At 37.4% G+C, this 24425-nt stretch overlaps 1 protein-coding gene across 1 annotated transcript in view; it reads left to right on the top strand.

Moving 5' to 3' along the window:
- Positions 1-24425, top strand: part of POLR3B (RNA polymerase III subunit B) — an 84390-nt gene that overhangs the window by 34049 nt on the left and 25916 nt on the right. Inside the window, exons 14-23 of the mRNA XM_026117953.2 lie at positions 388-588; positions 1917-2079; positions 4163-4316; positions 6403-6477; positions 7290-7388; positions 10902-11029; positions 18164-18373; positions 20196-20354; positions 21812-21929; positions 23590-23732. Coding sequence (XP_025973738.1) covers positions 388-588; positions 1917-2079; positions 4163-4316; positions 6403-6477; positions 7290-7388; positions 10902-11029; positions 18164-18373; positions 20196-20354; positions 21812-21929; positions 23590-23732 — 1450 coding nt within the window. The remainder of the gene's footprint in view (positions 1-387; positions 589-1916; positions 2080-4162; positions 4317-6402; positions 6478-7289; positions 7389-10901; positions 11030-18163; positions 18374-20195; positions 20355-21811; positions 21930-23589; positions 23733-24425) is intronic.

Here is a 24425-nt window from a genome sequence, read left to right as displayed (position 1 = left end):
CTGAGCAGAGGAACTTTTGAAGAAAAAGAAACGTCTGTAGAGGTAAACAGAAAAGAATTTCATTTAGATAAAACTGACTAGTGAATTACCTGTAAGGGACAGATGATGAAGAATCTTTGTGTGGTTGAATGTGTTATAACAAAAGTATCTTCTGATCTGGAAGAGCAATTCCTTTATTTTACCTTTTTAAAAAATATTCTATACAAGTATCTAATCACTAGCAGATTATATGCAGGTGGGTAATTAGAAAGTTTTATATAAACGGGCAACATTTGTAGTACAAAGCTCCTCGAATGTCACGCAGTCTAAAATACCCCAAAAGAACTGTAGTGTCCAGACAAGGATAAACTGTGTTAACTTTTCTGAAATATTCATTTTATTCTACAGGGAAATTGGTCTCTGAAAAGATTCAAAATGGACCGCCAAGGTGTGACACAAGTATTGTCCCGCTTGTCTTATATATCTGCTCTGGGAATGATGACTAGAATCTCTTCTCAGTTTGAAAAGACAAGAAAAGTGAGTGGTCCTCGATCTCTACAGCCCTCTCAGTGGGGCATGCTCTGCCCATCTGACACTCCTGAAGGAGAGGTAAAGAACCTGTATTTTGCTGTTAGTATTTCTCTACCTCCTGAGGGATGGAGGCACAGTTTATGCTGAGGCAGATGATCTTCCATCAGAGGAAGAATTTTGCTGAAGAGGTTTCTGGAGAGATGAATTGCCCTCAGCCTGATCTCACGACTCCTTTGCGTTCTCACATCCGATCTAATTACATTCTAACCCTCCTTCCTGTATTGCCTTTTTTTTTTTTCCCCTATCTGAGTGGACTGGCTGAAAACTGTGCACAGAAATCACCTGAGAATGGAGGCCTCCCATTTTTGCAGAAGAGCTGCTTGCTGTCTTTTGATTAGGACTGGAAGAGAGGAGCCTTAAACTCTTATCCCTTTTTTCTATACTAAACGTATTGTTTTGAAATTGCAGTGTCAATCTGCCCTTAGATTTTTCTGGAAACTTATATTAATATTAGAGAAACCCCTTTAGCTCAAGGGGAAAAAAAGGCCTTTAAATGTTTTATTTTAAGTAGATCATGCAGCTATTTCAGCCAAATGATTGATCCTGACGATCTTTTTTTTCCAGAAGGAAAGCCTTGTGGGAGCTCTGAACTTTCAGGCATCAATATGTAATCAAGATGAGCTAGTCTTATTAAGCGGCTGAAATAAAGTTGCATTGTATAAGATACTTAGATATTTTTGTATTTTAAAAATGTTAAAGTCCATTTTAGAACATATGGAATATCTACCAAATGGAGAAATAGATTGTTTTAATATTTTCATTTAAAAGTCAATGAACAAAAATTCAGAGCTAAAATTACATTAAAATAATATAAAAATTTTTGGTATTTTGAGTCGTAACAATCAACTCTAATAGCTTATATTTTAATAGCATAACTTTTGTCTTAAAGTTTATGGATAATTAGTATTTTTATTCATGTTTTTTCTTGGAGAATTGTAAGCTAAGATTATGTATTGCAAATGTCCAAATTTTTTCATGCTATTGAATTAATTTCCTTGATTTTCTATCTAAATTATGCAATATTCTGTTTCTAAGTAACTGTTACACTAAAATGAGAAATATAGGTTATAAATATTTGGATCATTTAAGAACTACAATTTCATCATCTATGCTTTTTGCTAGTTTTTAAATGCTAAAAGATTACATTTCAATGTGATTTTAGAAAATTACTTCCTTCCTTTCTTCCTAATTTTCAGTTGATCTGTTTCATTTCTTTCACTTAAGCTTTGACTATTCTTTTTTTAATGTTCCACATAAGTACAGAATTTGGAAGAAAAAGATGTTGATAGTATTAATACTTTTACTTTGGAATAACTGATGGATTTTTTTTTATTATTTTATTTCAGGCTTGTGGTTTGGTTAAAAACCTTGCCCTCATGACTCACATTACTACAGACATGGAAGATGGCCCGATTATTAAATTAGCCAGTAATCTTGGAGTTGAAGATGTCAACTTGCTCTGTGGTGAAGAACTTTCATATCCAAATGTGTTCCTTGTTTTCCTTAATGGTATGGAACTTTTTAGCAGTCTGACTCTGGTTGGTTGCTGATTGTTGGATGGTTTTTGAAGACTAACTCTCAATTTTTGGAGTGTGGTCAGGTGCAGATGCAGTTGTCTGCATGCAGATAACTTCAACAGTAAATATTTTGACAGAGTTAGACAGAGCAGACAGGCCGGATGATGGTATTTAGTTATCTGAAGCTGTGTCCTCAGAACTCTGACCACAGGTGTTTTTAGCTGAGAAATTGAAGTTTTTTAAAGTTTCAGTACTGTTTTTAAACACTTGCATGAATAGGTACAAAAATATGTAAGGATTGCAGAATAATCAGCTACAGAATTTCTTTTTCTTTTTTCTTCCTAGCCATTAACCAAGTGATTTGCCCTTCAAAAGGTACTTTTTAAAGAGAATAATACCATTAACTTGTAATAACTTCAGTTTAAAAATTGAAAGCTGCAGTCACAGAACATATTTCATTTTATTGCAGTCTTTATATATTTTTGTACCTATTCATGCAAGTGCATTTAAAAATGGAAAGAAAATGTTAATTGCCTTCAAAGTTAACAATGCTGTTTTCTTTAAAAACTGCCTTTTAAAGGGACACTTGCTTTGTGAATGGTTAGAAAAAAATATACCTTGGAAAGCAGGCTGCCACCTCCCTTCTTGTCTTTGTTTGTTAGATGGATGTTTTGGCATATGCGCCTTGCATCTGCACACTCCTATTCCTTTTACAACCGAACTTTAGCCTCTCTAAATCAACAGTTACAATGATATCAGATTTCAAAATACTGACATTTTAAAAACTACAACTGTGATTTTTAAAATGGCCTTTTGTCAACAGTATCCACTTCCAGGGACTAGTATTTAATGTCTTTCACGGTGAATAAGTTCTCCATTTACCTTCAAATTAAACAGTAGTTACTCTTCAATCCTGCCTCTTCCCAGTAACAAAAAAACAACACTTGAGCCAAAATGCATCCCTTGCGCTGCTCCTCTGTGACAGTACGTTAAAGGTAAGGTTCAGTGAAACCACATGCATTGTTTCTGTTTGGTTTTATGGTCCAAAGGGGAGCATAGAGCGGATGTATTGGACTCTCCCTTGACAAGCGCATTCTGTGGTATGGAGCAAAGATCAGCTATGTTCCCAAATGTACATAATCTAGTACAAATGAAGCAAAGCCATTTACTGTTTCAGTGTTTTTAAACACTGAAAAACTCCAGACTTGCTGATGGCTGTCTTGTGGCAGATTTGAACTTGTGACCTAAGAGGGCAAAAAATCTCCCAAGTACAAATTCCTTAAGCTGTAAAAGCCATTTGGATTGTCTTATAAACCCCCTAAACTATCAAGCTCCTCTCCTTCTCTAAAGAGTTTTTTTTTTTAATATGATATAATACCTGCTTTTATCTTATGTTCTGAGGTGACTTTAGTTAGATGACTCTTTAAAAATTATTTCTACTCTGTTGTCTGTTCATCATGACTCAAAATACTTGAACATGTGCTAAAATGCCCTGCTAAGATAAAATTGTTTGTTGAACTGAATTCCTGAAGGAGAAATTCTGGTGCAGCTGCGAGTGATGACCTCAATTAAAAATCTCAAGGCTTTTTAAAATTTATGACAAGCCAGCATGACAGTTCCTTGGTCAGTGCTTGGAAGGCTTGGATCCATTCATAGTGCAGCTGAAATTCCAGGCTTCAGAGATGCTGTTTGCTCATACCCTAATTGATGAAGGGGCATGTGAGCAGGAATGCATTTGAAGAGAGGTGAACAAAGTGCACCACTTTGTTTCAGAAGCAATTTGGAGACAAGCAGATAGATGATCTGTGAAGTTCTGACACTTTTTCTGTAAAGTTTATTGAGAGGAGGAAGAGGCAATTCTAATCTGAAATCCACACAGGTTTTGTGTTAGCAGAATACTTTCTCTTCCTTAGCAAGACTGAAACTTGCCATGGGGGAAAAGGGAAATTTTTATGACAACAGTGGTTATTCGCAAGAAATAGGAAGTATTCCTTGCATGCTAGACATACCCAGAAATTATAAGGAATTTTGGATATGCAAAACACGTACCATGAACTTACTCTCTTTCTGAATAGGTAACATCCTTGGTGTCATACGTGACCATCAGAAACTAGTCAACACATTTCGGATAATGCGGCGAGCAGGTTATATCAATGAATTTGTTTCCATCTCTACAAATCTTTCTGACAGATGTGTCTATATTTCCTCTGATGGAGGGAGATTGTGCAGGTAAATATCTCATCAGAACTTTCTCATCAGAATCAGTCCTTTATGCACTTAAAATACAGAGGGGTTGAGGCTTTCATAAGTCCAAATCTAAGCACATGATCTGTATTCAAATTCAGTAGGACTTGAGAATCTCTTTTCTTCCTAACCCATGTTCAAAGCTGACTGATCAGAGAAACATACCATGTAGTCAATTATTTCACAAAAAAAATGCTCAAATAAATTAGTTTTATATTTAAAAATGAAAGTCATAACAAAATGTTGCTTCCATCTTCTAAACAAAAGTGAAGAAAAATCAACCTGATGTGCAATAATATCCCATGTCCTTAGAGGGTTTTTTTTCTTCCTGTATAAAAATACCACAGTCCAGAAGCAAGAAACAAGCAGCTGCTCACCTGATATCCCATCGGCTTTGATACCTCATTGTAGGATCAGAAGCTACTCTTTGCCTTTAGGATAGATCATCTTTATTCCTGGTGCAACATTTTCTCAGACACATACCTGTTTGCTATAATAACAAGGAGGTATCTCTCACAATTTTGATTTATTTCTTTGCTTCCCAGGGCAGGGAATTTGACAAACCTGTAGGAAGGTCTCTGCCTCGAGATGCTTAAGGTCTATATTAGATGGAGTTTGCCTGAATAACAGTCACATCACAGAGGAGAACAAGAAGGAGTTGGATGGCTAAAATAAGAAAGGGTGGAATATAATGATATTTTGAGGCAGAAAATTAGGTTGTACTATAGTAGAGGCTAGAGACTGCAGTCAGATTATGGCTGCACTATGCTAGATTATTTAAAAATAAAACATCTCCAAGCCCAAATAATTTAGCCTAAAGGACAAGGCGTAACAGATGAACAAAAAAGAGATTGAGAGAGACAGAATGACTTAATAAATATATGTATATTTTAGCATTGACTAGTTGTGTGCATACTTTAGAACAAGTAATAGTCAAAACTAAAGTTGACATTCCACCTTATTCATTAACTGAAACTCCAAACAGAGCATACTAAATGCAGTTTGAGGCACTGTAAAGGTCCCAGAATCTTATACATACAAACTGTCAGTTAGTCATACCTGGTCAAGATATCCAGAAATAAAAGCAAATTAAATGGCAGAGAAATTGCTTCTCCAGTCAGGGCTAATACCAGCCATGCTGCAGATTTGGAGATGCAGCAAAACTTCCAATGCGTGTTCCAACTAAAAAAAACAAACAAAAAAAAAAAAAAAGAAAAACCACAAGTGAAATCATGCGGATTTCCAGGAGTTTACCAAGTTTGCTTTGTGACCTCCCCCTGCCCAGCAATGGTTCACATCCCTCTCTTAACCACTTTAAAGTGCTCATTAGTCTTCAAACAGTTATTTAGACTTCAGAGCAGACTCCACAAGTATCTTGTAGCTGTTTGCTGCTCTTTATAAGAGCAACTTGTCCAAATAGCAACAGCCCTTGACGTTTCATTCTCGCATGCCATCCTTTGTGTCAGTGTTTCCTTGCGGTAAGGAAGCCTTCAGAGATCCATGTGCTGTTGAAATTTATGGATTTGTCTGATCCAACCTATAGTAAATGCCTGTACTTTGTTGTATCTATATCATGTAAGTAACAGCAAAACGCATTCTTGCGTGCAAGCATTGGAGCACAACTGTTTTCTCAGTGTTGTATGAAGCCCCTGCAATATCCATAGAACTTAATGCTGTTCTTAGCTTTGTAGATTGAGAAGGCTTAACTCTTTCAAAGTCATCAACAAACTGTGTAGGTGAAACTTAGAAAATGTTAATTTAAAGAGAATGTTAGGTAAAGATTCGAAAAAAAAGACTCTTCCTCAATATTGGAATCTTAGTGTTTCTTGTGTACTTTTGAGTATGTTGTAGAAAATAAATCAGTTCAGGAAATCTGTGTATCAAACCAAGATCTGTATATTCCAGACTGATAGTTTTTATTGACTCTATTTATGTGGCCACATCAGTTAAAGGTGGATAAATTGTGAAAGTGGATTATAAGCATTATATCGTTATGCAGTGTTCTTATCCTCAGTACAAATGAAGTTACCTGCCTGTGTATTTGCTGACAACCTTTATTTTTTTATTCTAGACCCTATATAATTGTAAAGAAGCAAAAACCTGCAGTTACAAACAAGCATATGGAAGAACTGGCTCAAGGATACAGGTAAATAATTTGAGTAGATTATATTCATCTTCACATCAGTCTGTAAGTATTATGTGGATCTACTTCAGTCAGTCCATTGCTGTGCAATGTCATTTAGCTATGCAGAGAAGTCTGCTCTCCTATGTAAATTAATAATCAGTATCAGAGGTTTTTTAAAATCAAGTGAAAAAGAGTCTAGTCTTTGGATTTTAGTGCTATGAAATTTGGTGATTATATAGAATATATATAGCACAGCCTCATCTGTCCACAAGTGACTACACAAGTGACTTTCCATAAGTGGAGGCCTGAGAAAATTTTATGCTTCTTTTGATTGAAAATCAAAAGCTTTTTAGGAATATCAACTTGACCACCCTAAACTAGACACATTCTGAATTAGTTTTGAGACTACTGGAAAAACTTAGTTTTGTATGTTTAAAACCTCCCATACTTATACAAAAGCGTTTAGACTTAGCTTTAACTACATATTGCAAAATCATCACAAAAACTTACTAGATTACACTTATACTTGCCTTCCTTTACAGTGATGATGTGCGCAAATAGGGATATTTTACTTTGTTATTCAAATTAGTCACATTGGACAGTCTGACTGTGTGAGGGGGTGAATAGGCAAGGGGCTTCAATTAAAAAAAAAAAAAAGGCTATTTTCTTTTAAAGATGCAAAATCCACAGAGCTTTTCGTGTAAAATCATTTCTCCAGTTTAACTTCTACTCATTATGTTCCTCTAATATATGTATTATGCCATTTTATTTTTTCAGAAATATAGTTTTATATAGCACCATAGTTTTAGCGTATTTTTTTAATTTAACTATAGGAATTTTGAAGACTTTTTGCATGAAGGCCTTGTTGAATATTTGGATGTGAATGAAGAAAATGACTGCAACATTGCACTCTATGAACATACAATTAATAAGTAAGTGTGTGTTTAGACTAAGCACTGGTATGGGAAAAACGTTCTTAGCAAGAACGCAATGCAAGCATATGAATGATGTTACTGTTTACCCCGCCTCTTGCTAATGGTTGAAACAACCTCAGATAGAAGGTAAAGAAAGAAATCTGTTTATGCAGATACTAAAATATCCATAGGATAGTTACGAAAGATGGTTTAGCTTTTGGTTTTTGGAAAATCTGTTCCTGCTCCTGATCCACAAAAATATGAAGTACTTAAAATGTGTATCCTCTGTTTCTCTGGGTTTGTGGGGCTTTTTCATCTTCTTGGCCAGTCATCAGAAGTAATTTTATACATTAAGAATTCAGAAGGCGAATGGTTCCACCTGTTAAACGATGATCTCTCTCTTTCCTTTGGCTGTAGAGGGATCCTAGACAACAAGCTGATGCTAAATGTCTAAAGCATGTTGAAATGAGTCTTTCACTTTTACTCTCAGTTGTGTAATAGTCCCTGATAAAAATACCTGTATCATACTGTGTATTCTTTACCACATATGTTAAATGCGCTCCTAGTATGTAGCTTTCATTTAGAAAGATTTCAAGATTTTTGTGTTTTCTTGCCATTTAGGAAGACCTGGTGCTTTGTGTTGTTTTTCTAGCTTGTGACTGTTCATGATCAAAGAGCCCATGTTAAAGGAAGGATTCTTTTAAATGTTTAAGTCCTCCAGTCTCCTCACTGTTTTTTGTTCTTTTTTTAATTTTGTTCTGACAGTATCTTACGAACTGAAGGTTGCATGTAGTATGTCAAAAGTTACCACTGTGAAGTGTTTGATCAGTAGATTTATGCAGAAAATGCATTTTATAAAAGTGATGTCCTGGTCAAGTACTTATGGAAGCTAATAGAAATACAGCATCGATTTCAGTGGAGTTGGATAAGGTTCTTAGTGTCTTTAACCTTTGCCAGGTGAAATGCATTCACTCTGCTAATGAAATTGCATTCCTCCTGCCCAGGCCTTTGAAGACTTTATTACTTTACGTAGTTACTCTATATCAGCAAAAAAGAGCATACACACTGTCGCTTGTGCAAAGTTAAGTAACCTCCATGAAGCATCACAGCTGAAAAATTTAAGTTGTAGGACACCTGACTCAGTGAGGAAGATTAATGGGAGTGATCATGTGAAATCACAGTTCACTCAAAAATAAAAAGGGGAGGCAGTGGACCATTGGGAGGAAATGACCCCAAGATAACTGCCAAAAGTTTAGCAGATTACTGTATTGTCCATAAACTTACTTGAGTTTAACTTAAATACATGTAATTAATAGTGCCATAAGTATCTGAATTTGCACCTTATGAGCACATTGCTCTTTGTGTTTAGTAACAATATTCCCTACCTTTTGGTGTTGGTTTGTGTACCCCCTTTCCTGCTTCCACCTTCCCCAAGCTGATCATCTTGAGTTTTAAAAAATGCAGCCATGTTGGTACAGCTTGTTGTATTTATACAACTGGTAAGATCCGCTAGTGTGAGGTATCTGATTAACATTCCTGCTATTGTAATGTAGGTTTCTTTTAGCTACAGTAACCTCTCTTTACCTTTCCAATCCAATTAAGTGGTTTTCTTTAGAGGATTTGACTCTTTCTAATGTGTTCAATTTCTTCCTTATCTGTTTGTAGCTCTCTTTTTCAAACTCTTGGGGTTGCCTTACTTTCTACGGTCCATTTCTGGCAGTGGTATTTTCACTTGCAGAAATTGGACTGCTCTGTAAACTTTCATAGTCTCTCATTAGCACTGCGGAATACATTGTTGGATATTAGGATCTGCTTATTTTGCATCTCCCTCAAGTAGGACTGACTTCAATGGAAAAATATTTGTGCTGGATTTTTTCCTGTCTGAAAATGTGTGCATAACTGCATGCATTAGTACCTTCTGAAGAAATTCTTAACTTCACTGCCAGTATAGTCTTAAGGCAGCCTCTTTTTTTATCATTTGATGACAGTGTCAGTACTTCTGTGAAGTTCTGCAGAATGGGATAGGTGTCCATGCTCTAAGTTTACTGATGTTTCTTGAGACCAGTTTGGAATTGTTTGACTGCAACTGGGATTCAGCCACTCTTACTTTCTTAGGACAGATCTCAGTTGAGCATAGCTGCTTTTTTTCAAGTGGAGAAAAATGGTGGCTGCCCTCTGGCCAGCAGGGGATTTTTAGGTTGCTTAGATTTATATAAGCATATTTATGACTTATATGAATGTCTGGGATTGCTAGCTAGTTTCACTAGGCTTGCTCCTCAGAGTTTTAATTTTCCAGTACATGTATTGTTTATGATAAGTTCCTGCTGGTCCCTGTCTTCTTTAGTCTGTATGTATGTAAGAATAATCCCTCAGCCTTTTAGAGACTGTGATGCTTTGCCATCTTTTGAGTGTTGTCATAATAAAGATTTTTTTCCAGTCTTTTTTTTTTTTTTTTTTTTGCAAGGTCATAAAGTTTAGTAATCAAATTAATGTCTTTAATTCAAAAAAATGGCAAGAAATTTGCAAGTAGAGTATTGAGCATTGAAGATGGGCTTTTCAAAGAGCACAGTGGGTTTAGGTATGTTGGAAAAGCAAAGTATGCCTAAACCCAAGCTCTGTCTAATAACTCCAGAACATCGTAAAAGATATGCTTTGGGTGGGTTTAGTTTTAAATTATCTTTATTTCAAAGTTTCCCACTTCCTAATTACCTATCTTGAATTAAAAAGCAGAACTGCTCCAGCCTAGCTTCATTGTCTGTTCTGTCCTCAGTTATCCCTGCATCCCAGTGCACGTTATGATCTAGTTATCTTTACCGAGCATGGACTTTTTCCTCAGAAGCTAATGCCAGATAGAAAAGATCTTGTATTGTCATCTCTGTCTTTACTCCTTTTCCATGTCTTTTTATGTCTCATCAGTAACGCCTTTTAGCAACACAATCACTTCCAGAATACTTACAGAACTTTGCAAATAGTGTTTTACTATGCCATATCAGCCATGGCACTGGATGTGGTTTGGACACACATGTTTTCTCTCTAACTAAATGTGGTTTGAACACAGATGTTTTCTCTCTAACTGATGTTATATAACTGACCTTGAAAAATTAACCCCCCCTCCTTTTTTCCCCAATACCTGAATCTGCCTTGCTCCTCCTTTTCCCACCTCCCCTTCAAATTCCTAGATTTCTGAGATAGGTAACTTGATGCAGAGGACTCTCATTACATGAGAAGACATTTCTTAAGGACATTTTTACTGTGACTTACTGTATAAACTGATGTTTTATTATCTTCCTGAGTCCCCTCAAGTTGTTACCTAAAGGCTTTTTCTCCCCGATGGAACTTTCTGTACTTGTTCTGAGCCTGCCACATTTGTTTTCTTATGGAACCACTAAAGCCAAAATAAAGTTGATTTAAAGAGCATAGTAAACCTTACTGACTGACGGCTTCCTGAACAGGGGTAAATTAGATTGATACTGCTAAAGTAAATGAAAGATAGTTCACGAGTTTGTTATAATTGATGCTCTTTCTTTTAAGAGATACAACACATTTGGAGATTGAGCCTTTCACGCTTCTTGGTGTCTGTGCTGGGCTGATTCCGTATCCTCACCACAACCAGTCCCCAAGAAACACTTACCAGTGTGCCATGGGGAAACAAGCAATGGGTAAGACTTTCTTGATTCCTATTTGGAGCATTACCTAATTTTCGAAGCTACACAGAGCAAGTGACAAAGCAGAGAACTTCTTTCTTTCCTAATTCACATAAAAACTTTACTAGAAGAGTAAAAGAGCTTACTTCAGCTTAGGGAAAGTAAGGAGAAATTACCTCTAAAAATCAAAAAAGGAATAATAAAGGAAAAAATGCTAGTCAGTTTTGCAAAATGGAGGCCACATCTGTGGGTCTTACTGCTTCAAAAGAAAATTTGGAGAAACTGGGGCACTATTGTTTTTTTGGTTTTTTTGTTTGGTTTTTTTTTTTGTGGTAACTGTCATGACTTTCAAGTTTTCAGCATAGCTGGAGGATTGGCAGAGTGTGGGGTTTTTTTTTCCTTTTTTTTCTTTTTATGCTGCTATGTGCTGTGGGTTTCCAAACAAAACGAATAAAAAAGTGTTCTCACAAAGACAGAGAGTGCAGAGAGAAGACACTTTCCCTGAATAATTCAGTAGTTGTCCTAAAGGGAAAAAAATGGTTATATTGACATTATAGAATGGAGGAATCAAAATGTGAAAGAGTGCTTAGTTACTTGACCACTTCCCCAATCAGTAGTTTAGATTTGAGGCTTTTTGTTTGTTTGTTTTGGATGAAGAGGGCAATTAATGGCCTCTCAGCAGATGACTGAAACAAAGTTCATTTCCTGATCACTTAATAATTCTTTTTACAAGGTGTGGTAGATGGTCATTAAAAAAACCCTTCGACTGTCTTATAAGTTTGTGGTGGTAGGTAGTTAATACTAGATAAGTTCTAATCCTTCCCTTAATACGTAGCTAAACTAGCATTAGCATTTTCTGTTAGTACTGAAGCAACTGAGTCATGTGGTCTGTGATCAAGCCAGAGTGAGTCCTAACAAGAACCTGACCAGCAGTACATCAATTCAGACAGCAGTATTCAGCCTTGTGCTGTACATGCCAGTTTTGTGTCTTGTGTTGATGGCTTGCTCGCAAGTTGAGAGCTACAGTAGAAGAACTCTGCGTCATGAAAAAACTACCACTTCTGTTAGGCTTGCTAAACCGTTTGTTTTGTGCTGTGTCCCCAAAACTGAAACAGTGCACCTTTTGTGAGGCTTCTGCAGCAGAATTAATAGCAGAGTAACTGCCTTGGGCTGAGCTGTCATGATCAGCGCATCAAAATAGCAGAAAGTAGCAACAGATGCATTTCCCTCCTTAAAAAATAAGAGAAGAAGAAAAGAAAAGAGAGGGGGATGCAACCTTTTTCCTTACAGTTCTCCCTCATGCCATTATCTTTCCCCCCACCCCCGAGTCGCTATTTTATGACTATTAGTCTCAGAGCGTTTGGTTAGTTACCACACACAGTTAAGCAGGATCAGTGTGTACAGAAAGCCAATTCAGTATCTGTGGAGTTCTTTTGTAGTTTTCTGTGTGAAGGTTTTTTTCCCCGTTTTGTTTTGAGTGTCATTTGCAATTCATTGTCTGTGTTTTCTGAGGTTGGTGTATTCAGCTGCTTTGACCCTAGGTCTTGCACATTTAGCTCCTTGGATACAATCCTCTGACGTTCCTGCTGACGCTAGGAACACAAAAGCCATTGAATATCTTCAGCAATAAAAAAAGCCTTTGTTTCGGTTTGTTATGACAAAACACCTGACTCAAAGAATAAGCAGCTAGATAAAAGTGAGATTTAAAAGTTGGCACATGACCTGGACTATATTTTGCTGTGCCTGAAGTATCTACCAACACCTGAACCTGTTACTAACAACTTTAAAAAACAAAACAAAACAAAAAAGTGGCAATATGTAGGAGCAGAAAGATTTTTCTGCTGATCAAGTGAGACCTAGAGGATATTTCGGAAACAGATTGAACGTACATTTTTTCTTTTGGTATGTGTGAAGAGATGCAGAATAGCACTTCAGACCTCATGTGCCTGTTTTAACGTGACCGTCCACCCTTCTCCCTTTCTTTCTTCGTCCCCAGATTGCAGACCGGCTCCTGGGTCTGCCTGGCCATGTGGAAAGGCTCATGTCCAAGTCCACTGTTTCACTCCTCTGGCTGTCAAACCCTGGGGATGTGGAGGGAGCCCAGGGCTCCTGCTCAGAAAGGAGGCCCTTGGGTTGCTCAACACTGACCCCCTCTGACCACTTCAAGGAGCTGGGGTTATAGCTTTGGAGGGTCTTTATTCTCTTTTTTTTTTTTTTTTCAGAAACATGGATCGTAGGGAAAGATGTGAAGGCACAGGTAAATGAAGGGCGGTGACCAGTGCTTGCAATGGGGTCTATAGCCCAGTATCACTGGCAGGTGTTAAGTATGAAAATACAAATGCTTCTACAGGATAGTACGTTAAATGTACTGAAAAATGTCTCCCTTTCATGGGCAGAGTGAATCATCCTGCTGCAGGACTAGGGCTGTGCTTAGTAAGCAAACTGGATTTCAGTGAAGGGATGTGTTTTAGCACGAGAAAATTTACCGTATGTTGCAGGTTGTTGTGTGAGACTGAGAGAACGTTAAGATTAGGTAGCAAATACACCTGCAACTGCAAGGTCCTGTGCTGGAGGCTGACTTTTCAGTGCAAAGGTAACATTAGAAGCTTAGTATCTGAGAAGTATTCAAGATTTAAATACAAGAACCTGTACTGTTTGCATTCTATATGTTGCTAAAATAATGTTTAAAAGGATCAAAGGCTCTTAAAACAGAGAAATAATTTTACGTGGGGCTTTGCCATTGCAGTAACACATAGAAAATCAGTCAATTTACATACTGTACGTCTGTGACTGTGAAGAATTGTATAAAAGCCTAACGTAGGAAATGGAAACACACACATTTTCCTGCCAGTAATCCACCATATTGCATATGCACTTTTGCATCTGTGGAAACAGCTGTGTGGGTACACAAAGCAAGCTGTACGCTCTCAGAGCCCAACTGTGCACTGCAGTTTCTACACTAATATCAGGATGCAAGTCACAGTACGGAAAGGTTGTTTAGGGTGTCAGCTGTTACTTCTTTAACTTGTGGAGGAGGGAAGGGAGGGGGGTGCAGGGATGAGGGAGAACTTAGCTGCAGATGTCTAAATTGAAGCAAGTTCTTTAATAGTAAAAATAAATAAATAAATAAAAATAAAAAAAGAAAAAAAAGAAAAGAAAAAAGAAAAAAACCCTCTTCCTGTAACATATGCATCTTCATTGCTCTGTGAAATAGCAAAGCCCTTGATACACTATTTTGCCTTGTGATATAACTAGTTGAATGTGTTAAAATTGCTTGGAGAAGACAAATGTGCCTCAAGGAACAGCGCGCTGGGGACTGTTGTTTTTTGACAGCTGTGAAAGGCTTGCCAGTGGGCTGAGAGCTAAAGTGCTCCCAAATTTTTTACAGCTAGCCTATTGGCAGGGGACCTAAACAAACGTCAAAGCAAAACCGGTTGTTACTGGTCTTCACAGCTGGACCTGGGTGCTTTGTGGCCAGGGCTCAGTTCTGCCACTAGTCTTTGAGGAGCAGCATTTGTGCTCCGCGACGCATTCGCTTTTTGCCAGCTCTTCTCTCCCCAGTAGCGGGCACAGAAGTGCTGAGACAGAAATGAGCCAGGCTTTCGTGCTCTTCTCCCAGTTTACGCTTAATCTTTTTAACTGACTTCTTAATCTTTCTACAGTGAGAAGAGAATTTCAAATACTGAATGTCCAGATCAGTTAAGACTTTTAAAATGAAACTCCCTACGAGCTGAGTTGTAGCCTCTCTGCAAGGTTCAGTGCAGCCTTTAAAAGCAGTGCCCCTTTCTCTGTGGGTTCATGCTCATACAAAAGGACAGAATAGTAGAAAATCCATGGTGAAACTAAGGGAAATAGAGAAGTACGGCGATTCTTCTCTTGGCATGTGCAATAATAGCCCTTTTGGCTCATATCTAACATTGATTAATTTCTGTACCCTTGTTAATTTTGATTGTACAATTTAATTTTGCTGTAAGTAATTGGATAAATGCTTTTTCTCTCTGGCTGCTTGTTCTGGCGAGTTCTGGAAACTTGTCTTATCAGAATAACAAAAATATCCCATTTATGCTAAATATCAATATGTGCTATTTTTATAGTGATTACTTCACACTGAAGATTGATCAAGTGGCACTTTAACAGAAAAAAAACTTGCTGGGAAATGAAAAAAGGAAAGAATGCACACATGTATTCACAATATAGTAAGCACTGAGAAAAGCAAGAAAATGATCTTTGTTGTATCCAGGTCAGCCTCGTGTGTTTTGCTTTAAACAGGGCTAATTACCTATGAGAAAAATCGGTTCTTGCCGTTGGCATAATTATAAACGTGGGTCATTGTGAACAGGGTTTGTTATGGTGAAGTTTAATTATACTTTACTTTTGCTTGGCTGTTTGGCTGAAGCAAACAAGGGCTCCGTTCTTTCAGAGAGAAAACGGAAATAAAGCTAGTGGCTTCCTTCACTTCAGCCCACACAGAGGATTGTCTCGACACACGAGTCCTCAGAAGGAGTTCTGCGTTTTAAATAAGCAGATTGTGGTTTAAGGATGTGGCTTGTTAGAGCGGACTAGAGAAGGCATTATTTGCGTAACCATTTAATCGTGGCAATGAAGGACAAATATTGCTGATGTATGGCATGCTTTTTGGCTAACTTATTTCACTTGTGCTCTTGAATCATTCTCTAACCAGTTTCTTTGCTGCTGGGATGTCCACCATTGTGTATATGTACATGTTTTCCATGTGATGTGCTGCAGCATTCAACTCTTGAATAATGGTGTGAATACAGTTTAATAATGAAGCTCAAAAACCCAGTAATGTCATTAGTCACTCATGGCTCCTGGTCTGATATATACAGTAACGGTTCTGTTAGGCTTATCGGAACCTCTGATAAAAATACCAACTTTGAAACATGAGAAGCATTGTTTATTCTGAGATAGAAATAATGTGCTAATGTGTAATATAATTTGAATTACTTGAAATATGTAAAGGTATGAGCTGTAATCCTTGACATATAAGGAACTTCTTCAGACTGTTACTAGACTAGAAAAAGACAAGTTTGGCTATGGTCAGACACTCCAGACTTCATCCTGTCTTAGTATCCCTGACCAGTGAACCATAGAAGATACAGCGTGTAAGCATCCCCGAGGAGGGGGAAAAAAAACTGCAAGCATTTCAAAAGAGTAAGTTGATGTGGTGTAGTCAGAAGATTTCTTTCAACAACAGGAAAATGTACCTAACTTTAAAACTTTCAGATGAGCTCTACAGCAGACAGCCTACCCTAAAAGCACACAAATTATTTATTTCAGATATAGAGGAGAAAATGGCCTAAAATTCTGAGGTTTTTCATTTGATGGTAGATATTCGCTGCTGTGTAGTGAGAAAAACAGTTTCTTTATCAAACTGCAATGAAAAAAATGTCTAGTGCTTAGGCTGAGAGAATGGCAGAGGTAGAAAGACGTTCAGGTGGTGGTGGGCTTTGGTGGGGGAGGTGACAGGGAGGGTATTCAGTGTTGACAAATTTAGGCCCTACCAGCTTCTTTCTTACTGCAGACAGAAAATACTGCTCAGGGATAAATCATTTCCTTCTCCAAGAAAAAGACAGAAGAGCAAGTGTTCAAAAGCAAGGGACAGGTAAAGCCTGTCAGCTGTACCAAATCTTCCTCGGCTTTTAAAAATGCTGTGCATGTGGTTTCAAGTCCACTTTCTAGAACCGAGGAAAGCCCAGGAGTGCAAGAGCATGCGTGGAATCCAGTTTAAAAGAGCTGATATTTTGGATGTTATCTGCTGAGGTATCTCCCTGTGCTCTCCCTTGGGAAGGTTCGGGCCTAGAGCAGTGGTGATTGAGGAGAGAGAGGCTTAGCACCAAGGACAGGGTAGGTCTTCAGAGCTGCCTGTGATCCTGGCTGGTTTAGGTATTTGTTTTTCCTGATATTTTACTTAAATGCAGGCATTTGGAAATTGCAGATCCTTGCATGTAAAACATGAAGCTGGCCTTCCCTAAGAGCAGGTTTGTGCTTAGCTGTATTGTATTCTGCCTGTGTAAAGTCTTCATTATATACTGGCTGCTTTGACTTTTCTGTATGAACAACCAGCCTCTGAAACTGCAGGAGGAACTGGAATCATTTTGAATGACTTACCTCCAAAGCACAAGTGCTGTAAAATATTCAGTACTTAAAACTTCAGTGCAGTTAAAACTTTAACTTTTCAGATTATAATTTCTTAATTGCTTAGAAACATAGCATCGGCCTGGTACAGCAAACTGTAATAACATATGATTGCCTTTACTTTTGTTCTGCTACACAACAGTTTATGTTTCCCTGCTGGGTGTTAATTATTTTTTCCTCAGATTTCAGAGGACACTTTGGCAGTCTGATGGGCCGGGGCCAAAAATTTCAGTCTCAAGCTGGGAGGTCTATACAAAGGATTAAATTCTGAACCGTAAATTTAAAATTAATTTCATGTAAAAAGACAAATATATTGCGAGTGAACTTCTACTGTAGTCTTTCTAGCAATGACGCCTCTAATTCCAGAAAGTAAATCAGTCTTGGCTGCTGCTAACTGTATGCTTTGTTCATGCTTTGTGACATTCTAACACAGGCTGCTGTTGAACTAATTATTGCCCAGAAAAAGGAAGGAAATATGATGTGGAAGACACAGAGCTTGATCCAGAGTTCCTCTTGAACTCAATGAGAGTCTTGCTATTGCTTGTGATGAATTTTGGATCAGATCTATGGAATACAATTTCATCTCTCTCTCTCAAAATAAAAAAACTACTGCTATTAGAACAGTGAATACAAACTGCATATTTGTATTGTTATTTGGTGTCATTAAAAAAAAACTTACTTCCGTTCAGTCATACAGGACTTTACCTTGATTTGTTGTTGTTGGTTTTGCCTTGATACTCAGGTTTTCCAGTAAATATTTTTTTTCTGGAAGCTTAAATTAAGTGGCCACTTAAAGCTTTATTTAAAAATAATAATGTAAAGTTGTTTTGGTTCAGTCTGTGTATTTTTTCCATGGTTTTCTTGAAGACTTTCCATTAGTCGATGAGGTTCCTCAGTCTGTGGTTTTAGTTAATTTGAACCTTGGTAATTTATAGCTAAAACATTCCTAGTAAACTCACTGATGTTCAGAGGCTGTTGGTTCTCCCTGTACAGGTACTATTGGATACAATCAGAGGAACAGGATAGATACTCTTATGTATCTTTTAGCATATCCACAAAAACCGATGGTAAAAACAAAAACAATTGAACTGATAGATTTTGAGAAACTGCCTGCTGGGCAGAATGCCACAGTTGCCGTGATGAGTTACAGTGGTTATGATATCGAAGATGCTCTTGTCTTAAACAAGGCCTCTTTGGACAGAGGTAAGAACCATCCATGTATTCTTTCCCACTTTTCTAATGTGTGCTTTAACAATCTTCTTGTTGTCTTGTGGTGTTCTCATATAATAAATTTTACTGATGTTATGAACAGTATGTATGTCTCCAACTAAGAACTGGAATTCAAAAACTGCTTTTGGTGCTTGTGTTTATTTTCTGCATGATAGTGATTGGCTCTAATTCCGTGCTTACAATCCAGCAGTGGTGAAGTTGCCAATATGTGAATAGACTTTTGAGTTATGGGTATTATGAGAACAAATGGCTAGCTTTTGACCTTAAATAACAAAGGATAAACGGTCCTTTTCTGAAAATATTTAGCTTACATAAAAATGTAATGTATTAGATAATCTGTTGTCTGGGGCTTGCTTTCTAGATGGTTACCTGAGCCTTTGTTCATTACTAACAGAGAGAGAGGTCTCATTATTTTCCCCAGTATTGAAAGCAATAGGTGAAATTAGACTTTTGAATGTACTCAGAAAAAGAATGAAACGTGTGGTGTTTTGTGTTGTTATGAACTTGATGCTCTGAGGGAAAATAATAGTATTGCCTCAAAATAATTTAGTATTTATTCAAAGAGAAACTAATTATCTGCTTCCTTTTAAAAAGAATAGAGTTTAGTGTCTTTTAAGTAAAAGTACCTAATCACCAAATGGAAGGTAATTAAGTGAAATCTATGTTTGTACGATGCTGGCCTGTGTCAGTCACACTCCACAATTCTTCAGCACTTCTTAGAATGAGGAAAAATTCAATGTTAACACTGCTGGGTATCAGGGGAGAGTTGTTTGAAAACTTAGTTTCTCCCTCTCCCTCTCCCTCCAGTTCTCTTAAGGAAAGATGTAACATTGCAGTGCAATCGAATTAGTTTTAGTTTTGGGTAGCTAATGTCAGATTCTTCAAAGAGTTTATTCCCCAAATGCACACCCTTCCTCCTAGTTGCTAGGCAGCAATAATAGTATTCCTAGACATGTATCTTTGGCATTAATGTCCTGCCACATTTAATTTATGCCTCCTTTTCTGAAACAACAACAGGCATGATTTAAAACTGAATGTTTTCTTTTCTGGTAGACTGGTAACATTTACAGGGAGAGCTGTGATGCTTGTCAGGAGTTACTTGACATAATCTAAAGATATAGATGTACTGTATGTGGCCATGACCATCTTTCAAATGAACTAAAATAACATAGGTTTATTAGAAAGTTCTTGGCTGTCTGTGATTCGAAGTATGATGCAAATGGGTAGCATTGCTGTACCGAGAGAAATTTCCAGAGATGCCACTTTTCTTATCTAAAAAGCAAAACAAAATTATTTTATAACAATTTATGTAATTCAGACTTCTTTCTACTGGAAAAGAAGTGGTCATGTGGTGATTACGTGATACACTCAATGGGCACCTTCCTGGTAAGCTAGCTGGTAGCATTAGTAAAAGTTCAGGTTTCTTAGAACCCCAGAAAAGAAGAGGTGCCATTCTGATCCCTTGTTAAATCTCTTCTTCTCCTATGAGACATCTCCTGTGAGCCACCAAAGGTAAGAAAAATGCTGTGTGCGTGTGTATGCAGTAGTATAGAGGAAGGGGGTTTGCAGAACTTCAGAATTCAGTCTCTAATGTCTAAAAAATAGCACGCATGATCTGATTTTAAATTGTGAGCTACTAGGTATCCTTGTGCAATGTTGTACTTATTTAAGACGATTAATAATCTAACTATTAAAATACGTTTTATATTCTGTAGCTAAGCAGGTAGTTTATTTTGAGAATGTGTTACAAAGAATTTTTGGACTTCTAGACAGATGAGCTTGTGTTAAATTTTAGGATTTGGAAGGTGTCTTGTATATAAAAATGCCAAGTGTACACTGAAGCGTTACACCAATCAGACATTTGATAAAGTAATGGGACCGATGTTGGATGCAGCTACACGTAAACCGATCTGGCGCCATGAAATTTTAGATGCTGATGGTATCTGCTCTCCAGGTATGTCAAACTGCATGTTTATTCATGGCATATATGTAATCTGTGGTAGAAATTAACATTCTGTTAATATTTCTTGTATGCCTTGTTTTATACTCAATATTGTTCCCTTCAAGAGAAAAAATACACCATAACAGATGATTAAAACCCCCCAAAACTAGTTTCTGAAAACACCATGGTACCTGTCACTGTTTTCTATTGTGTATGATGAAAGGGAGCTTTATGTTTAGGTAGAAGTGGTTATATTGTGAGTCCTCAACAATGTGACTCTATTAAAACCTTAGAACTTTTACTCTTCTTACATCCTCAAATTTGCAAACTTTTAATATTGTGGATTTTTACTGCTTAGTCTGTCATATATAATGTTTTCTCTTTTAAGGGTAGATTCCTTATTTTGATTTCATATATCCACACCTTCTGACATGCAGTCAGTTAATGCTGGTATTTGAGGAAAGAAAACCTTGTATTTTTTAGCACTTTAGAAATATGTTTTGAGAGAGGGAATAAGAAAATAAATACAACTGCATTTAGTTACAAGGACAGATGTCTATCTTGCCTATGCAAATAAATACGAGGAAGAATCTGCCCATACTGGCATCCTTCAATTAGGAAATGATTTAATAGATCTGCTGAGATCTAGTGGCAGAGGTATTGTAAAAGGCACTAAACTTAATCCCATTATAGCAGCTCAGTTATTACAAAATTGGATCAGTTTTGCTCTTTAACACATCACAGTGGAGTTCAGCTTTCTAAATTAATAAAGAAGGCAATAAACTTCTGAAATATTAGGACAGATAGGACTGAGGCAGGCTCCAGATGGATACTGTTCTTCTCAGTGGGTAAGTAAACCCTTTTTGAAATAATTTAACGTAGACATAGGCTGAGGTTCAGTGTAATTGTGTGTGCATGGGGAGGCAGGTATTTAATGTACTTGATGCATGTTATTATCGCTGGGCATGCTACTGATCTGTTTTTCTGTGTGAAGGAAAGGATAAGGGAATGGAAGGGAGAAATAGCTAATGTATGAGAGCAGAAGCAATAGGAAATTGCAGGCAGGGAAGGAGAGGTTAGAAGTCTTGCACAACTCATTGTGGAAATTATGTGATGTCCTGAATTTTAAATGTGAATTTCCAAAACTTGTCAGTTTTAGTCTTGCTAGTTAATTTTGCCCTTCTTACGGCAGATGACTTCAGATGCTTTTTTGTATTCTTTAGTTCCACAGTGTGTTGAATAGTTGTTATTTTTAGTGCCCTCAACATACAAGCAGTTCTTTTTTTGGTGTATTCTAGTTTAGTGATTCCCCTAGCATGTATTATTCAATAAAGTAATATGGCCTGCTTCCTGGATGTATTGCTCACAGTTTATCTTCTTATATACCTTTTCTTAAGCCTAAAATGTATTTCTAACATAGGTAGCCAGATACATTTTCATGGTACTTTTTTCCCCCCTCTTCTTTGTAGGTGAAAAAGTAGAAAATAAGCAAGTGCTTGTGAACAAATCTATGCCAACTGTGACCCAGACGCCTCTGGAAGGAAGTAACGTGCCTCAGCAGCCACAATACAAAGATGTGCCAGTAACGTATGTTGCATCATAACTTTATACTTGAGGAAGGTAATCCAGAGGAAAGATACCTGAGAAAATGTTCAATCCTAGAAAAGCCAAAGAAATAAACTTCCTTCCGTAAATTAGAACTAATCCTCTAGGTCTTGATTTTTTCACAGGATTTTTTGGAGCCCAGGTGATTTTCAGAAATGCATAGCCACTTAATTCCTAATAATTTGGGTCCTGACACCTGAAAGGCTGGAGTTGCAAATTCAGAGAGGAACCCTCCTGAAGATGGAGGAATCACTGAGGTGTTTCCCAGGAGAAACTGAGGGAAGAGTGAAGACAGTGGTAGAAGGGAGAGGAGTCATGTGTAGATAAAGTGGTGGAGAAACAGGGATGAGTGAAAGAGTAGAAAATATGCCTATGCTTAAAGTGAGGGTGGGGGGCATCTCTTCCATACCAGCTCCCACAGAAAATGGCCAATGCTGATTAATGCTCAGCCTTCTCTTTGCTGAGCAGGAGGGCAGGAGATGGAGGTCTTCCTATCTCAGAGACTGATGGTCAGCTCATTCTGGCCGCTCTGAGTAGATGTCCTTTCCCAAGGCACCAGTGAATGGGAAAGGACAGTCAATAAGGATTTTTCCATTGGTGTCCAGAAAGAACAAGAGAGGATTTCAGAGGTGGGAGGTGAAAACTTTGCATTAACATTAAAAAAAAAAATTAAAAAAAGACCACGAAGGGTTTCACTGTTTTGTCAGGAGTAGCCTTGGCGGTTTGGGAAATTACCAAAGAGCAAGGCAGGCAGCTGATGCCCAGGTCAGCACTTCTCTGTGGTTCATAAGCAATAGAAAGCTCTAGGTAGATGCCTATGAGATATTAGTTAAGAAGTGAAGCAACAGTGTAATTATCAAGAAAGGAAAGAAGTAGTCTTGCCAGGTCAAGGCAAGGATCCTGGGCTTTGAGTCTGTGTGTCATGGTTTGACCATCTTAGCTACTGCAACATCAGACAAAATAATCTCCTAAATCAAGTAGTGAAATCTGCTGTACTATCATTCTGCAGTGTATGGAAAAAAAGCTGACACCAGCATAATTTCGCTTTCCTTCCTGCTCATTCATGAAGACTATTTTTCTTGAATCTCTGCATCTCCTCTACATAAACTCAGGTTTCAAACCTTCAAAACACTCCAGAGTTCCTATCTTTCTGCACACCATGTTATGTTCTGGCTGTGGTTCATTTCTACACCTGTGCCTGATGCACAGTTTCAGTCAAGATATCAAATCTTAATTTTATTCTTAAGTTCTGAAAGGATGTTCCTTAGGCTCCCTTCTTCAGCTATGACCCTCTACCTGGCTTTTGTTTGCTTATTTAATAGAAGATTCAGAAATTTGCAATATACTAGGAAATTTTATTTGTCAAGAAGAGACCACGTGACAAAACGTACTTTGTTCTCTTCTGTTTCATCTTAATTCTCCCTTTGTTTTTATGGCATCTTTTAATCCTTTTCTTTTCCAGAAATATTCTGGACTCTTGAACTCTTTATTGTATACATATATATGGGAGGCCAATGGAGCAAAGATGAGATGTCCCATGAAGACTACATTTTAGCCAGAAACTTACCACTACACAGATACTTGTTTGTAACTTGTGTTTGTGTCGTAAATGTAAAAGTTGTGCTTTTTCTCCTTTTACTAGCTACAAAGGTGCGACCGATTCTTATATCGAAAAAGTTATGATTTCATCAAATGCAGAGGATGCTTTTTTGATCAAAATGTTGCTGAGGCAAACTAGACGTCCAGAAATTGGAGATAAGTTTAGCAGTCGTCATGGGCAGAAGGGTAAGCTACATATTTAATCAAAATAAATGCATGTTGGGTATGCCTACTATACATATATAATATCATCATGCACGTTTCCATTCGTTGGTTCTGATCTTTTATGAATACAGTGGTAGCAGACTATATTCCTTTTTGGTTAAAGTTTACCTAATTCAGCAAGGATATTTCTGGAAATCAGGGAGGAATAGGCAAACACAACTTTGTGTTGATTTGTAAATCTGAAAAATATGGTAATTGCCTATTATAACCAAGAACACGGTTTTGAGGTTTTGGTTTTGGGTTTTTTTTTTAGGTTTGAATTTGTTTTTAAATAATAGGTTTGTCATGATTAGCAAGAAGGATATTGGAGAAAAGAGTCAGAGGGCCAATTTTGAATGGATAAAAAAGACCAGAGCTGGAATGGCATGTCTGTAAGTCATCTGTACAGACATATTGCTCTAAAGTAGAAGACTGAGGATATAGCACCCAGAGCCATGACGTAAAAGGGAAAGAAGACAAGATTGCAACTAGGGGTGCACCAGCAGAGACTAGAAGGAGGGGGATCTTTTTTAAGAATAAGATTTGGGCAATATCTGGGGCACTGGATGTTCAGACAGAGTTGAAAATAGGTATCTGCTGGTAAGCTGCTTAGTGGCATATAGCTCTCTAGTGTTGGATGTTAGAGTAGTCAGTAAGATGAACATCAGGAGCCTG

This window comes from Dromaius novaehollandiae, chromosome 1, assembly GCF_036370855.1.
Source record: "Dromaius novaehollandiae isolate bDroNov1 chromosome 1, bDroNov1.hap1, whole genome shotgun sequence".
NCBI lineage: Eukaryota > Metazoa > Chordata > Aves > Casuariiformes > Dromaiidae > Dromaius > Dromaius novaehollandiae.
Note: the sequence above shows the minus strand (reverse complement) of the source record. Positions and strands in the feature narration are given on the sequence as shown.